The 17,486-nt window shown below is 45.8% G+C and overlaps 1 protein-coding gene across 1 annotated transcript in view; it reads right to left on the minus strand.

Moving 5' to 3' along the window:
* Positions 1 to 1,140: 1,140 nt before the first annotated feature.
* The window catches only part of efna4 (ephrin A4), a 33,840-nt gene continuing 17,494 nt past the window's right edge, over positions 1,141 to 17,486 (minus strand). The window contains exons 2-5 of the mRNA XM_030103018.1: positions 13,564 to 13,862; positions 8,077 to 8,145; positions 2,380 to 2,406; positions 1,141 to 1,885 (exon numbers count right to left, since the gene is read on the minus strand). Coding sequence (XP_029958878.1) covers positions 1,803 to 1,885; positions 2,380 to 2,406; positions 8,077 to 8,145; positions 13,564 to 13,862 — 478 coding nt within the window. The 3' untranslated portion in view covers positions 1,141 to 1,802. The remainder of the gene's footprint in view (positions 1,886 to 2,379; positions 2,407 to 8,076; positions 8,146 to 13,563; positions 13,863 to 17,486) is intronic.

Below are 17,486 nucleotides of genomic sequence, written 5' to 3' on the forward strand. Positions count from 1 at the left end.
TTATTTTGTTCGTCTCGCCATGTAAAAAAAAAAAGAAAAAAAAAGAAACAAGGCTCAGATTGCAGTTGGCTCTTCACAGAAGAAGCTACATTCTTCACTAAAATGTGAAAGCAGAAACAAATAGAAAGGAACGCAAAATACAACCTAGTACAAAACTTTAAAAAGTCTACATCACTGAGCACAATTATACAAAAAAAAAAAAAAAAGAAAAGAAAAAAAATCTGTAAATAATGATTTTGTCACCCATTTTGTAAATCAACATGAAAAAATGTAAAAAAAAAAAAAAAGCAATGACAGGACTGGAGTCATTTACAGCATTTTATATTAAGTGCTAACAACACAGTTTTTATTAATAGAATAAACTTTACAATTAACCTAGAGTTCTTCTTAATTTGGTCTCTTTAGCATTGTGAGGAAATAATTAAGTATAAATATATATTCTTCTTTTAATCGATCAATCCCATGCTCCTGTCTTCCATAATTTTAAATTTAGAAATCTGAAAAAATTACGTAACTAATTGTTTTTTTTTTTAAATCAATGTCTGGATGTTTTCTTATCAGCATATGACAAAAAAAAGTTAAACCATCAAATCATTTAACATGTAAACGGTGAGATAATGGCAGTAAAAACATATATGTCTAAAAAAAAAAAATGAAAGTACTGAATATAGTTAATATACTGGATATTTGCAGAATATATTAACTATGAGGCAAAACTTAAGATTGTGTAAAATAAGAATGGAGCAAACAGCTTGTGTGCAGCGACACAACTGTAGGCCAGCAGAAGGTTCAACCAGTGGAGCGCTCCGTTTACCCATGATCCTCTCTGGTCTGCATCTGGTTGTGATGCACAGAGAAAGGCCGCAGAAGCAAATCTTGAAAATTGCCAGTCAGCAAGGACGAACCGCGGCCTCCGGGTCCCATGATCACCGTCCGGCACCCGGTTCTGGGTTCACGGCCAGCCCGGTTCCAGTCCAGTGCAACCAGTTTAGTCCCAGCAGGGGGCGCAGCAGCCCAGTCTGCCTCTTCCACAATATTCCCCAGTTCCTCTTTAAAGGCCTTTATTTCCAAAATCTAATTAGTTACTAAAGTGGAACACATTTATCTTACTTGGATGCAAATGAGGCAGTTAAAAATTACTCCGTTACTTGTGGCTGCTCATCTACAGCGTGCCAGGATTTCCTTTTTTTTTTTTTTTTTTTTTTTTTGAAAAGTCACCCGTTAACTGACATACCTGCAACCTGAGCCACTCTGTAGTGCTGTACTTGGTTTATTTGGCCTTAAACACCCCATCCCCAACTTAAGGCAGGCTTAAAAAAAAAAAAAAAAAAAAAAAGCAACAAAGTACAGCACATTGAGAAGAAATTAAAAAGAAACTGGAGTGGAAAAGTAGAAACGCGTCTGTTGGAACAGGTCCTGACAGACACTGCGTTCTCTGGCATTAGAGTCTGATGACGAGGTCCAGCTGTACAACCACCTAAGATTCTGTGCTACTACTTACACAACAGTCGGGTAAACAAAAAAAAAAAAAAGAAAGAAAGAAAGAGGAGAGAGAAATGAATCAGTGTGATTCAGCGTGTCGATCCCTGACTCACTGCGGCCCCGTTTTGGTGAAAACAGCCCGATTCTTTGTGGAATTTCACAGGTAAACACTCACGAGGCAGCACGGGTATCACCAACGGCTCCGCGCGGGTCGTATCGCGCCGTTCTCTGTCGGGGACGCAGACGACACGGGCGTACTCGAAAAGTCTGAGTAACAAGTCCTGATCCCACAGAGAGCAGGGGCGAGGGCGGCGGCGGCGTCAGGTGCCCAACAGCAGGAGGACGAGCAGGAGAGGAAGTGAAGCCGCCTTCTGGGAGGAAACGCTACGCACACCTACGTTTTCTGAAAAAGAGATGCAAATTACAGAAAATATTAACACTATATGATGATTCTTTTCTTTTTTTTAAAATAAATAGTGGGCTGGAAAATGAAGAGCAGCCGTTTGGGGAGGGCTCTGGGCCTTTCTGAAAATTGGTTGGAAGAAGTTGACTGGCTTAAATAGAGCCCACGATCCAAACTCCCATCCAAAAAGCTTTCAGGACAAACTGGAGCGCTGATTGTGTTCTACATTAAATCCCCCGACGTCACGGCCCATGTGTCTGAACTCAAATCAAACCAAATCTCTTGTGGAAGAAACTTCCTGGAAGAGCGGAGGCTGATGAAGCTCCACATTAACACCCATGGAGGAAGATACCCGACGGTCAGACCCTGACACGACGCTTTCACTCTTCCCCTGTTACAGTTTACGTGATATAATCAAACATTTGCAAACACTTGGACGTGGTATAAAGGTCTTTATCCTAAAAATAACTCGAGTTCAGGATGATGTGTCTCACCTTGTATTTGTTTTGAGCCCTCTGATGCTGCAGATGAGAAAAACAACAGAGAGAGAGAGATTTAGATAAAGTTGAGGCAGAGAAACAAGTTGCTGATTAGCCTTTTTTTTTTTTTTTTTTGCCTGCTTAACTTCCTCAATGAAGCTTCGGCTTTGTGGAACAAAAGAGTGCAAGAAACAGACAAACGACCGGGGGAAGCTATTTACCATTACTCAAAGACTAACGCCATGAAAAATGAGCACTGACTGGATGTGCAACCCTAAATATGTCCCCGATGCAAATTCCCTTAAAGGTCGGATAAAAAAAGAGCTGGAGAATCATGGCAACAGGAAAAGATAGTGTTATGTAAATTAGGGGGAGCAAGAATGATCGAGATTATACAGAGTCGGATACAGGAAATGAAAAAGAAGAGGGGGGGAAAAAAAAAATACAAGAAAATTCAAAATGACAGAGCGAAACCAAGAAGTGGTCAGAAGATGAAAGAGAGAACCGGTGGAGACTCGAGTGAGAGAGTACAGAGGGGAAAAAAGGAAAAAAAAAAAGGTTGGAAAGATTGAAACAAGGTCAGACAGAGAGAAGAGGGAGGGAGAGAAAGCGACAGGATAAGGGGGTGTTTGTGTCTGGGCGTCACTTTCCCAGCAGGGGGGGGGACTAAAAGGAAATAATGGAGGGATGGGATGATGGCGGGAACGGGGAGGGGTTAAAGAGAAAGCGGGAGGAAAATATCCCAGGTAGTGAGACTGAAAACTACTGAAATCCCTCCGAAGAGAGAGCCGCCGCATCATACCAATGAGCGGCGGGCGGCGGGGTCAGAAACCGGGATGAGGCGGCACAACCGCAGGTGTTATTAAATCGATCGGCGGCCTTGAACCCACCCCTGACACAGCAAGCCTGAAGACTCCACCGACACTCTAATGCACACACACACACACATACACACACACGCCAAGGCAACGTGTGAAGTGACGAGGGCAGGAAGACTGCTGCTCCTCCACACCCCACAGTGTCCCTGTGTGTGTGTGTGTGTGTGTGTGTGTGTGTGTGTGTGTGTGTGTGTGTGTGTGTGTGTGTGTGTGTGTGTGTGTGACCGTATTCAACATGGCTGCAGTCGACCCCAAGCACTGAGTTACTTCCAGGTTGTGTTCGACTGACGACAGAGGGGTTAACGAAGCATTAAATAACAGCCGCCTCTCACCGGGACGGAGTGTGTGTGAGTGTGAGTGTGTGTGTGTGTACGTGTGTGTGAGTGTTTGTAGGATAAATCAAACCAGACAGGGGGAAAAAAAAAACAAAACAGTTTCCTCTTTTATCCGTGAGATCAAGCTGCATGAAAAAAACATTTTCAGAAAAAAAACAAAAAAATATTATTTTAATGAACTTATTTTAAAACGTAGTAGTTTTTGCAACAGCATAACATTTAAATATAATCAACGAAAAAATTTACTAATGTCTGCAATTTCACGGTTAATCTGCATTATTTTTCTAAATTTGAATATAGTAATTTTTAAAAATAAAGTAAAAATATTTTTTTGCCAAATAAAATGATCACGCCATTTATGAGTTATTTAATGAAAAGAGAACAGAACAGAAACGCTCAACGGACGAGTCGCGTCGCATCACTTGAGAAAATACATTATCCCTCTTGTTAAAAGGAAAACGTTAAATACCTTGTGTTTACCGGGCTGTGTGTGATTTGTGTGTTTTGACCAGGTTTTTAATCACATCATTTACGCAAAAGTTGAACGTAATGCGGACGCTCATTTGTGTCGCCGTCTGAATCGTGGTCGTGGCGAGCTTCGCCGCGAAATGTCGTCCATGATGGCGTGACTGCGAGACCCGTGGCTCTGCGGGGCAGTCAGGGCCGAGCCGTAAATCTAACTGTACATGCACGCACGACCGTGGTAATGTGAGTGTGTGTGTGTGTGTGTGTGTGTGAGTGTGTGTGTGTGTGTCCTCTGCCGGCAGAGCGCCCCACTGCAGAGACAGACAATGTTCCACCATCCCACCTCTCCTCTCAAGCCGCCATTTTACCCATGCGGCAGCTAATGCTAACCAAGCAGGAGAGCCTGCACTTCACTCGAAACAGGGAACGGCGCCAAAGAAAATCGCCGTGAGGAGAAGAAGACGGCGGACAAAACCAATCTGCAAATCGCCAGAAAACAGTGAAGTCGGTCGAACGCCGGACTTTGTGAGAACTGGGCAGGTCGGGCGGTGCACGCGCGTCCGGGTTTGAGTGTTGTCCTCGTGTGCATCGAGTTCAAGGGGTACAAAGGTATTTGGGCGAGAGCGGAGGGGGTTAAGGAGGGCAGCGATGTAGGAAATTAAAAAAAAAAAAAAAAAAATGGCTTGAAAGAGAGGCTGAAGAAAGAAAGTGAGGGGAAACGGCGAAGCTCGGGAAACCGAAATGAACGTAATGGACCACTCACAGCAGGAGAACGACGGGAAAAAAAAAAAAAAGGAGAGCGACAGAGAAAGAAGGAGAATCAATTAGAGAGAGAGCGAAGTTGGTCTGTAATGGCTTCTCACAGTGGGACGGCTGAAAAGAGAAAGGCGGAGAAGCAGAGCGACAAGGAGAACAAGAGGAGATAAACACAACACAGGGAGTTTCAGGGAGCAGTTGCTGTATTAAAAAAGAAAAAAAAAAAAGGTGAGCGTGGAGTAAAAAGGCGAAGCGAAGGCAGTGAAAGATGCAATAGAGGGCTGCAGGGCGCCAGAGATTTCACATGACACCCGTCTGCTGATGCCCATTCAGAGCCTTGTTCCTGACGCAACACAGGCTTAAGCACCTTTCAGCCAGCCCTTTCTCTGCCGCGGTGTGTGACAGTGTTCAAACAAACACACGCCGCTGCGCCAGAAACACACACCCAGCGCCAAACTGAAATTACACATCTGTTTAGATTTGGAGAAGCTATGCAAGGTGTTTCGGTTCGCCACTGTGGTAAAAAACAAAATAAAACGAGATGGCGAAAAACAATAAATTCTAAAAAGCGGAAATGCGGTTAGAGTTAAAGACCAGGAAATAGAAACACAACCAGCTCAGGATGTCATTAGAAGCCTCCTGTGTGACCGAGTCCGCCCAGGCTGTTGTGCTCTTCGGCTAAATTAAGGTGATAAACACACACGTTCACACACCGGCGAGGCGACGGAGGGACCGGTGAGCGCCGGCTGACCTTGGAACAATGACGACGCACCTGATGGACTCGCTCGCCGTCGCCGGGCCGTCCTTCAGACCGGTGTGTGTTCGTGTATGTGTTGATAATTAATTCAGACGCCCACAACAGGGCATCCCCGCGTGGAACTACCTTTTAATCTGGCGACCTGCTTTGTGGCGGGGGACGGAGAGGGGGGAAAAAAAAAAAAAAGAAAGAACTTGGGACGCGAAGGAGGAAGGGAGGCGCCAGTTTGAAGTTGAGATAAGACACGGGGACGCGGCTGAAGGACGGGGGGAGAGCTGCCGTCACCGACGGCCGCACACGCCAGCGCCGAGAGAGGATACAGGCGCCGCGCGCCCCGCTGCCATGCTACCTGTCAGATAAAAGGGAACCTGAGAGATTGTGAGGTGTTTCCATAGGGAGCGGCACAACAGCAGCTGTGGCAAACCGCCACTAATGGACAGCCAGAGAGAGAGAGAGAGAGAGAGAGAGAGAGAGACCCTCCAACTCTCCTTCATTTCTTCTCTCATCCATCTAATTCGCCCTCCTCTCTCTCCGGCCTGGCGCGCTCGTCCCGACGCGCTCGCCGCACAGCGTGCGCACGACAGAGATAGAGCGGCGAGAGGGGAGCCGGTGAGTAACGGTACAGCGGAAGATATGGAGATACAACAAAGAGATAGAGGGGAAAAAAACACAGGGAAGGAGGAGGAGGAGGAAGAGAAGGAGGTGTAAGAGACTGCCATGGATGGTGCCGAGATTAGTTTTGCTCCAGTAGCGAAAGATCATAAAAAATGAGGAAGGGAGGAGAGAGCTGAAGAGACAGAGAGAAGGGGGGGATTAGTGCCACTTCAGGAATGACAGAAGACCCAAGAAAGAAAGAAAGAAAGGAAGAAAAGAGCGGGAGGTTGGAGTGAGGGGTGGAGGGGGGGGTAAAACGACAAGGAGACGGAGATCCTGAAATTTAGTCGGGATTAGTTTTGGTTAAAGGATAGGATGAGAGGCAGAGAGGAGGGGAAAAAAACACAAGAGAAGGAAACAGTACATTGTTGTCTTTGTAGGTAGAAGTCTTTCTACTGTAAAGAGATTTTAAGTGTAAACTGTGTGTGTGTGAGTGTGTGTGTGTCGTGTACATCTCCCAGCATATCCTGATGATTTCAGATATGTAGGTTATCTGGGGCCTGGACAGGCTGATCAGGGAATTCCGTCAGAAGGTCAAGACTACATTAGCATTTCCTCACTCAACAGCGATCCGTGGTATTTCTAATTAATGACAGCCGGATAATTAGCATATAAAAAAAGTCATCAGCCTTCACTCTGGTAATAATGCAGCAAATTACTCCCCGTCTCACACCGGAACAGCGATGACATTTAGGAATTCACTGGAGACGGATGCAGCGCTGTTTATTCCAGGTTTTTATTGTTTTCCTTTTGTGTTTTTTTATTCTCACTAAATCAAAGACTGCATTATCAGTGCATATCTGATAATCAAGCTTGCTTTTCTTGGAAAAAAAGTATGTGTGTGTGAGTGTGTGTGTAACAGTTGCAGCCTGGGACAACACAACAAGCCCCCCTGCAGATCACGCTGGGATGGGAACTGGGACAGACGTGTCAGATGTGAAGGGACGCGCACGCTTGTCCAAATGCCCAGGGAACCATACAGGAATGCACAAAAAACAATAAGTGCACGCACACGCTCACACACACAATAACTTTAGATGCCTTACAGGGATTATGCGCTGACTGTCATTCATTTCCTGGAGACTTATTTCAAACTCAGCTGTAACAACGACTTGTTTAAACCCGAACCCCGACCCCGACCACAGCCTGACCCTGCATCATGCCATCACCAAAAAAACTCCATTGATTTCCCTAATGGGGGGGGGGCGTCCATTTCTGGTGACACGAGTCCCTATGGGTCAGTGTGCAATCAGGTTCAGGTCCTCACACGGCCCAACACACACACCCAGACATGCACACACACACACACACAGACACACACACACACACACGCACTACACAAATAGTTACACACATAAGTGCTCACAAAGGCGCACACGCATCGACAACTGTACAGGGATTCCCACAGTGACTGGGAAACATTCCCAACCGGAATGGGCAGCTCACTGGACTGGAAGACTAACATTACTCCAGGCGGGCTCTGGATTAGATCAACTCTGGGAATTTCACACTGGGACAGAGAGACGGAGAGTGGGAGAATGAGGAGGACAAGAGAGCTGAAAAAAAAAAAAAAGAGGAAGGAGAGGGAAAGATGCTATAAAGGGAAAAAGCTCAATCCAATTAGGCTTACAGCAAAAGTGAAGTTCACATTGTTTCATCTTTCAAGGTTAAATATATTCTTGTAGAGTAAAGATAAATATAGAATGTGAGGAAAAGAGAGGAAGAAAGCGAAGGCATGGCGGAGCGGGTAAGGTGCAGCCTAAACATGGCGCCGTACAGCCCTGATGGTAGAGATGTGAGAGCGCAGCGTCTCGCTGTACAAGGGTGGGGGGGGCGGAAGATCAGATGAAACGCAGAGTGTACTCACTGGGCTCGCAGCACACCGAGACACGCAACTTCATACATGGCAGATGATCGCTTTCATGTGTGGATAGAGCTGGGGAGAACAACAGAAGAAAGACGTAAATATGCGGCTTACTCATTAAACCCAACAAACAGTTAGCGTTCACCACGCGGGCACGTCAAACAAGAGAAGACGTTTACATCCGCCGAGGCAAATCCCGTCATGAGCTCCGCTCAAGAGAACTTCCTCTTGAGGAATTGTAACGACAATTAAAAAAAGAAAGGCTGGTTGTTGTTGCTGTTTTGACCAGACGGATACCTCAGGATATCAACGCCAAGAATTAAATGAACTGCTAAGCACACTTATCTCCACCAAGACAATAAAAGACACAATCGAGGGAGGAACCATTACAGGGCGAGAGCGCGTCGATGCCGATGGCGATCATGAGTCACCCGGGAAAAACAGGTGAACATCAGCTGGATTACCTGTCAGCTCAAAACTGCTTTTAAAAACAAATTTGTCTGGAAAGTGCAGTTAAAGAGCCTTTATAGTTGAATAATTCACAAACAGCTGCCGGCTCAACAGGGACCTGCCGCACAAGCCGGGCGCGTGAACGCTAACAGTTTGTCTCACTTTGTCGCCATAATTTCAGCTGATAAGATGCGGCGCACAATAACAGCGGGGATGCAGAAATAACCGATATCTACGGTGGCTGAAAGATAACGAAACACAGCTGCAGTCAAGTCCATCATCTCACAACAGACCGGACCACGGCGAAGCTTCGTTTATTTGCTCGTCTCATCTCAACAGCAATATTCTTGGTTCCATGAGATTAGATAAAAATGGTTGATGAGCTTAAACTAGATCATGAAACTACACTTCACACTCCTCGAATCCCAGTTAGTCAACTGACGACATTATAAATCTTGAGGTGACCTGCTCAAATAACTTAGATATTTAATTTTTCTATTGCCACAGTTTATTTTGGTCAGACATCTTCTTCTAAAATATGAAATCAATATTAATTCAACCTTTAAACTCCAGCCAATAAGCCAACAGAGCAGGAATTAGGATTCAGTCGGTTCTGACATGCATCAGAAACACAATTCAGAGCACATTGCGGAATCATTACTATTGTTTCAGTTTCAATCAGTCATTTTCCCAAAGTTTTTTTGTATTTTATTTTTTTTAACAGAAGTATTTGTACCTACACTCAATTAAAAAAGTTTGTACTTTTGAAAAAGTATTTTTTCTTGAGGTCGTCCAACACGTCTGCTTCCAGCTGCTTGTATGTGGAGATAATGAGGGTCTGGTTAGAAGGTCCATCAGAAGACTAATCACCAGCGCTCAGTAACTCAGTAATTCCCAACTTCAACCCTTCTTATTTAGGTAATTTTTTTTTCCCCCAAACATTTGAAGTTGCTGTCGTTGCTCTGCGAATCTCATCACGAGGCTCATTTCTGCTTTCTGCAGGCTGCTAACTGCTCTCTCTGGTCTCTATAAATGCTTTAAAAACCGACTGAAAGAAGGAAGGAAGGAGGATGCATCAGGCTGCAGATGTTCTGACTGATGGCCTCGTGTTCATATTCATGCGTTTTTCAGGAAATGTCGGTAGCTGTTTGTTTGAAATTGTTATGTATTTTATTTGAAATGTGTAGCTACCTCTGATTCCTGGGTGAAAAAAGATTAATGCTTAAATAAATAAATAAAATCATTCATTCATTCTACGCATATCAGGATGCATTTCAAGTAAACTGACTCCAATAGAGGTTTTTTTTTTTTTAACTGTGGCGAGTTTTTTGGTCCACTTCGTCATTTTAAGCACAACTTTGACTCTTTTCATCAAGACAGTAATTTTTCCGCCACCATTCAGGGAAGTATTTGTGCTGAGCGGCGGCCCAAAAAGTCAAAGTTTACGACTGGCTTATACTCGGTAGCATTAATCATTGAGGGCTGCAAGCTGAAAGCTGTAGATTTCCAACTGTACATTATGCATCACTTTCTGAATGGCTGGAGGTAGGAAACCACTTCATTGTGCCATTTTATGCTAATGCATAAATCACAAAGCGCAAATGTTGTACTTAAGCTTTCTGATTTATGAATTAAATTTATGTATGTGCCATTCTTTTAAATCATTCACATCCATCCTTCTCTTCGGCACCACGGACAGACAATCTAAGGAAGCTCTAAATGGAGTGCGAGTGCCCTGAAGTACTCTCTCAAGACGTGCACGCAGGAATTTAAGAGTGTTCGCAGCAAAATGCTCGTAACATCTCAGCTCCATCACTACCATAAAACAGCGCTCAATTATATTCAAGTGCCCCCCCCTCAAAAAAAAACAAAAAAAAACCATGAAAACGTGACAGTGAGCCAGCACGCACAAAACCAGGAATCAGAAAATGATGCAGCTAAATGGAATTCGACTACCATTAATTTTATGTGATACAAATGTGTTTTCCCTGCTGCGGCATGACAAAGTGTTTGCTGTGAATAAGGCCTCTAGCTGTGCCTGAAATCACCCTCCCTATATAATACACGCTCAGCGGTTGATTTGTCTCTCATTACTTTACATAACATCAGAAAGAAAAAAAAAAGTTTCTGTCACACAATCAAATCCCCAGCCAACAGTTTGGCTGCGTCTGGACAACTTATGGGTTTATTTGTTGATGCCAAGTAGCTGACAAGCTGAGGTCCACCAGTTGATCATTTACAAGACACAGGAAAAAAAAAAAAAGATTTAGAATTCAGCAAACTCTGCAAAAGCACAAAGATGATCCTGATCTGAAAATTGGCCTAATTTCAGACTGCCGTTTGTGGCAACGCAACATCACACTTCTGTCTTGTACTTAAACACCTGGTTGTCAACAGTTTGTGATCAGGCTTGATGCTTTAAACCAGTGGTTTTTAAAGTGAAGTGTGAGGTGGCGTCAGATAGCTTTGGGGGGGCTCAGCTGCAAAAAACCCCGGGGTTAGGGGATGTGTCTTACTAGTATGATTTTATTTTTTAACTCGCTTTTGGGAATAAGTGGTGAATAAAACAACAGCTTTATTAAATCACACATTAGTACGAGAGATGAAGTGTCAGTGTGAATCTAAAGTACAGTTTCTTCATTTTGCTCATTAGATATTTACAATTTAAACCATTTAACTATCAAGAAAACTGTCTGACTTTTTATCGCCGATGGATCCCAGCACCAATTAACAATATTTATTACTATCTAGTCCCTAAGCTGCTTTACTAAGCCGGGATCGAAGGGCTCTGGAACCGATCCCAGCTGACGGATGGCGAGGACAGGTTACCCTGAGGAAAAGTCATCCGTCCATCACTTACACACACACACACACACACACACACACACACACACAGACTAATTAAACACAAGCTTGTTTTTGGACTGTGGGAGGAAACTGGAGGACCCAAAACTCTCCTCATATTTCCCAAAGTTGCCGTGATATCTGGCTGCCGCTGCTCCTCTGCCCTTCCAGTGTTTCCACGCGAGGCTCAGCCGGCCGTCAGAGGATGTGAAGGTGCTTCCTGTTTGTCAGGGTCCACACATGTAAAAAGAAGTGGGTCGGTGTTGCTCAGCAGGCCAAAAAAACCCAAACGGCGGCGGACTCTGGGTCTGTGGGAGAGAGGAGCCGAGTCCAGCTCAGCCTGAGCCAACTAATGCCATTAGTGTTTCTAATACCATTGTGCTGTTCTCCCGGGCTAATGCCATTATGCAGTCTCCAGTGCTGCCCATCCATTCAGCGCTCGGACCCCAGAGCCAGACGTTTGGACCAACTTTACGCCTTATCTTTGATGTGGACAAAACACACACAATCGCTCTGAGGCCGATGTGGCCCGACCGGGGGGGGAGACGACCCATTGTAGTGCTGCTGTGAACTGGCATGCACAACCACAATAGCCCAGTGTGCATGTGTGTACATGCATGCATGTGTGTGTGTGTGTGTGTGTGTGTGTGTGTGGAGCAACTCTCTCATGCCCTCACAATGCTCTATTGTCCCGCGTAGAGCAACAGTAATTTATGTAAAGATTCTTTCTTTTTCTTCATTTCATCCATCCCTTTTTTGTCGTTGCTTTTGTTGTCCTCGCCTCCCTTTCTCCGGACTGGATTCCACTCATCCTCACCCCCCCCCCCCCTCCCCCCACCCCACCCCCCCCACCCCACCCCCCGTACTGTCAGACTGTGTCCGTCTTTCGCGCTTTCTCTTCCTGTGTCACTCTTCCACGCTTCTCTACCTCTGTCTGCTTCTCCGCCCGCCCTGCACCCCCCACCCCCCCCCCTCACCCCCACCCCACTGTCGTCCCGTATTGATCTCCATTTCTGTCTCCTGCACTTTGCCGTCCCTCCGTCTCTTTGTTGTCTCCCTCCCATGCTCTGCATTTGCGTGACTCTTCCATTCTCCGCCTTGTTTCATGTCCTCCCCCTTCTCGGACTGACACCACAAGTTGTGAAATAATAAAAAAAAAAAAAAATTTGTCAAGTGATTTTCACTGCCACTAAGCCATCTCCTCTCCGGCTTCCTCCCCTTTTCTCCCTCCAGTGGCTGAAATAAATGAGCGAAGTGAGACAAACACAGGAGCATGTAATGGAACAGCCGTCGTTTGAATTGTGTGGCCGCCGTTAGGTTTATGAAAACGTCGTATTAATGTCGCTCGGTAGGAATTTATGGGAAACATTAGTGGCTTAAGCTGCACAAGCTCGTGGAAAAAAACTGTGATAAAAAAAACTTCTCTGAACTTTTTTTTGTACCTTAAAAATGCAGGATGGCCCCATTCAAGTGTCTTTGCAGTGACTGATGAACTGAAAGTGTAAAACAACTGAAAGTGTAAAACAACTGAGGCAAGGATTCATAAACAACTCCTACACCTGAAAAAGTATATTTCTTAAAAATGTTAGTTTTTTTTACATAAAGCACTTTAGTTTTGAAGTTAAACTATCTCAAGAAATAAATAAAAGTTATCTCTCTGACTTTTCTCACGAAGGGTTGCCATATTGGATCCTCTTCCTCCAATCCCGTCTGTTTCCCGCACTCCTACCTCAAACCGACCGCCTGCATGTTTTCTATCACTACCAACAACCTCCTCACTGGCCTCGCTGCCAGGATGCGCCCGGGCTGCGTTTGCAGTGGGCTCGGCGAGGGAAGCTCTCTGTGTGCAGAATATGCATGTTCTCCCTGTGCATGCATGGGTTTCTTCTAGTTTCCTCACACAGTCCAAAAACACGCACTCGAGGCCAATTGGCCCTGCGTTCGCTCACAGTCAGCTGGAGCAGCGATATAGATGACGGATGGATGACTTTGGAAACAGTATTATGTAATTTTAAGCTCACATAACTGTAAAAGAAAATAATTTCTTCACTTTTTTTGCAGAAAAATACAGAATACAAGCTTAAATCAGCACTGTGTCACATCTGTAAACACATGTTAAGATACATTCAGCCTGAATGTGCCAACAGTTGTTCTGATATTCTTGGATTATTATTAAATAAACGTCATGGTACTCACAGCTGTAGTAGTAGTTTTTCCCCGGCAGAAACTCGAACCCCAGCGAGAAAGGCGTAAACCTCTGGATCTTTTCGGAGAAGCGCACAGGTTCGAATGTCGCGTTGGGGTTATTACACTCCCACCTCTTGACGGCCCCTCTGGTTTCCACGCAGCCTTGGAAAGACTTCTCTCCAATCAGGTAGAGAGCGAGCGTCTCCTGCTGCCCGGCGCCTCGGGTCTCCTTATTGGGGTAGTGGGGGCAGATGATGTCCACGTAATCATTCAGATTCACCTGAATGGACAGATCTCCGTCTGTTAACCTGGAAAAGAAGAGCGACAGCAGGATTAATATTCACGCAGCGAGCGCTCACACAAGGCCGAAAGTGAAGATAAGCGCTAATTAGGGCTGAACAGAGACAGACGACACGTTACGTAACGCCTGCTGCAAGCGGATGCTTCCAGGAGATTGACGGTTCATCAGTGGCGCACACAACAATAACCGCAGGTGATAAAAACAAAGTTGTGTGGGTCTTCAATAACGCCCGAGATTTTTATACATCACACCGGTACAACTCAATTTTATTTCCTCGCCAGTGAGGGAGATTGGCGAGCGTCAGACAGAGAGAGCAACAATTGCTCATATGATAATTAAGACCGCCGAGAGGAGTTGAGAGTGAAATAAACCGGACTCCCTCTGCTCGCCACACTCTCTCACACACACACACACGAGCACCGGCAAACTTAAGCACCCTGGCATGTGCAAGTACATCCATGTCAGTCAGGGTTTACTGGCTTTTGGCACAACAACAAACTGTGGACAAGACAGCATCATTAGAAGAGAGGAGATGCATAATGTATGCTCTATCGGGCCGGCGATGCCGCGGTCCTGTCAGCGGCGGTATGAAGAGTTACCCCGGTACAAACTAATGGGTGAGAGGCAGCGGGGAGCGGATGTAGGCCAAAGCCAGACAGGTACATTCAATTTAATGAAACTGTAGGACTTTAAAAATAACCGCACAAAAAAAAAGAAAAAAAAAGCACAAAGCAGGAGACAAGAAGTCAGATGAAAAGATGTGTGATAAATGGAGTAAAAAATGAGAATGATGGACGGACCGAGGGGGTGTAATGAAAGAGATGTACAGGCACGTTGAAGTAGTGACGACACAAAGAAACCGAGAAGGCAAACGAAGAGGAAAAAAAAGTTGGATGAACAGGTGAAAAAAAAAAAAAAAAAAAAAGGACTTAAAAGAAAAAGTAAAGTGTTTTAATTAGCGACCCCGGGGAGTCTGAGTGCAGACACACAGAGCGAAGAACAACGGAGTGGAAGAGGAGAGGAGACGAACTTTAATTGGTCTCTTCCGCGCATGGAGCGCGGCAGAAAAGAATGAGGGGCAGAAATGTGGCTCGGGCCAGAAGGTTCAGGTCCGTCAGTGGGAGTCTTTATAGAGGGGTGACAGAGCGGAGGAGAGAGGAAGGGTGTGCTGAGAGCCAGTGAAGGGGAACATGGGAGGGAAAAGGAGCATGGGATGGGGAGGGCGGTGGAAGTGCCGGCGCTGGGGCACGGCAGAGCGGGCCGGGAGCTAAGAAGGCGGATATAGAAGAGACAAGCGAATAAATAATAAGAAGAATAAGTGAGGAAAAGGAGGAGGAGGAGGAGGAGGAGGTGGAGGAGAAAGAGACAGGACTGATGAAAATCTAAATGATACAGAAAGACATGACAGGAAGCAGGAGGGCGAGATGGTCCAGCAAATCTGCGGAGTGTCAAAAGCAGATGGAGCAATGAGTGGAGAAATGACAATACTGTGTCAGAAGAGCAGAGCATGGCCAAGAAATGGGGAAAAAACCCTGCTGCCTCTTAACTTTGAGCCTGTATTTCTATGTGAGATAATGGAGCAGAACAGCAGAAGTGTGTGTGTGTGTGTGTGTGTGTGTGTGTGTGTGTGTGTGTGTGTTCTCGTATTTCTATCCTTGTTGGGGCCAAATGTCCCCACAAGGATAGCAAAACGTGGAACGACGTGCCTTGTGGGGACCTTTTTCCGGTCCTAAGTAGGAGAAACAGTGTTTTCTTGACCATGTTGTTGTTACTGAAAAAAGTAAAAGTGCAAAAACATTTCTTTAGGGTTAGGCTTTGTTGTGGTGTGGGTTAGGGTTAGGGTAAGGGTTAGGGTTAGGGGCTAGACATGAATGGGAGTCAATGGACGGTCCCCACGAGGATAGAAATACGAGACTGTGTGTGTGTGTGTGTGTGTGTGTGTGTGTGTGTGTGTGTGTACGTGTGTGTGTCTTGGGAAGCAGGTAAGGCCCTGGAGGCAGGCTTCACCAAAGCTGCTTCGTGCTCAATAGCTAGCGTGCAGAATTGGCGATCTATCAACAGGACAGGACATAATCGATCAGGATCTCTCACTCAGGACACACAGACACACACAGACACACACACTGCTAATCGATACCCATCTTGTGTGTGTGTGTGTGTGTGTGTGTGTGTGTAGGCAGCAACGTCCGATAGCTCCATTACCTGTGTGTGCTAATTACAGCCAAACAAAAGTGCCTGATTGTCTGCTTAAGAGAACATTGTAAGCACATACACACACAAAGACTTTCTCTTTCCCTCTCACACACACACACACACCAGTCTGTTTACACTTCATACTACCTGTCGTGCTTTCCAAGGCCCCTCTGAGGCGCTGAGATGTTTACTTAGGTGCACCAGCAGTAGAAGAGCGCACGGGCGCGTGCGCGTGTGTGTATGTACGTGCATGTAATAACACATGTGTGCTGTGTCAACACGCTGTAACCCCTGCTATACACGTCGCTCACCTCAAGACTCTGCTCTGCCGCTCCGGCCCTTTTTTTCCCTTGCTCCATCTCTTTCTTCTCCTCTATTCTCTCGTCTTCACCCTCTTCCTATGACATCCACTCATTCTCCATCTTTTGCTTCACAGACTGCATTCCCCTGCACTCTCCCTCCTGTTTCTGACTTCATTCTATCCTTTATTACGCCACCCTCTACGCCCCCCTCCCACAAGCCTCCCACCTCGGCCTGCGCCATATGCACGGCGGCAATTACAGAGTCGGTGCGCTGCACTGATGTCAAACTGTCAGCCTCCTTCCTCTCTCCCTCCTCTCCTTCCACCCTCTCCCCCGCTCCGGTCCTGGTAGGTTTGGTTACGCCCTAATTACACTCAGCATCCTCCCCTCCTGCCAGCCACCGTGCAGCAGGAGTGGTGACAGCACAGGGGCATCATGGGAGCACGGAGGAGCCGCGGGTGTCAAGGAACAGAGCGCAGGAGCAGCCTATCTGTAAGCAGCAAAGCAGGATTGGCCGGGTCCAGCGCCAGAGCGGAGGGACAGGGCAACGACAAAAAAAAAAAAAAAAAGAAAAAAAAAGCAGCGCACACACTCACTGCGTGTGAATACACACACTTTCAGACAAACACACGATCACTCGCACCGGGACATGAAAGTACTTCAGGAGAATAAAACATGCTCCATCCCTTACGCCATAGGGTGATCAGTGACACCCTTCTGAGGACCGGCGCAAGCTCGAGGTTGATAAAGAAAAATCTCACCAAGGAGCCGAATCAGAGAGAACACGCTGGGCTCTTCAGTGGGAAACTTGAAAAGGCTAACACTTATCCTTTTATAATCACTACAAGTCCCATTCAAAATTCAAAAAAAAAAAAAAAAATGGGCACAGCCAATATCCTGCAGATGCAGACGTGTGTGCACGGACACATGCGCCAGTGTGCATGCGGTTATAATGAAATGCAGGGGGTTGACTGTGGCAGAGACCTTTGATCCTTTAATATGAGAGAATAATTAAAGGAGCAACAATCTTGCAACACAGCTTCAGGAATACAGAACAGATACTAGATCTCGCTCAGCAGCTGCATCCGACGCATCCTGAATACACCGAGGCTCTTAGTAAACGTAACACACATAAA

The sequence above is a fragment of the Salarias fasciatus genome, chromosome 11 (assembly GCF_902148845.1).
Source record: "Salarias fasciatus chromosome 11, fSalaFa1.1, whole genome shotgun sequence".
Taxonomy (NCBI): domain Eukaryota; kingdom Metazoa; phylum Chordata; class Actinopteri; order Blenniiformes; family Blenniidae; genus Salarias; species Salarias fasciatus.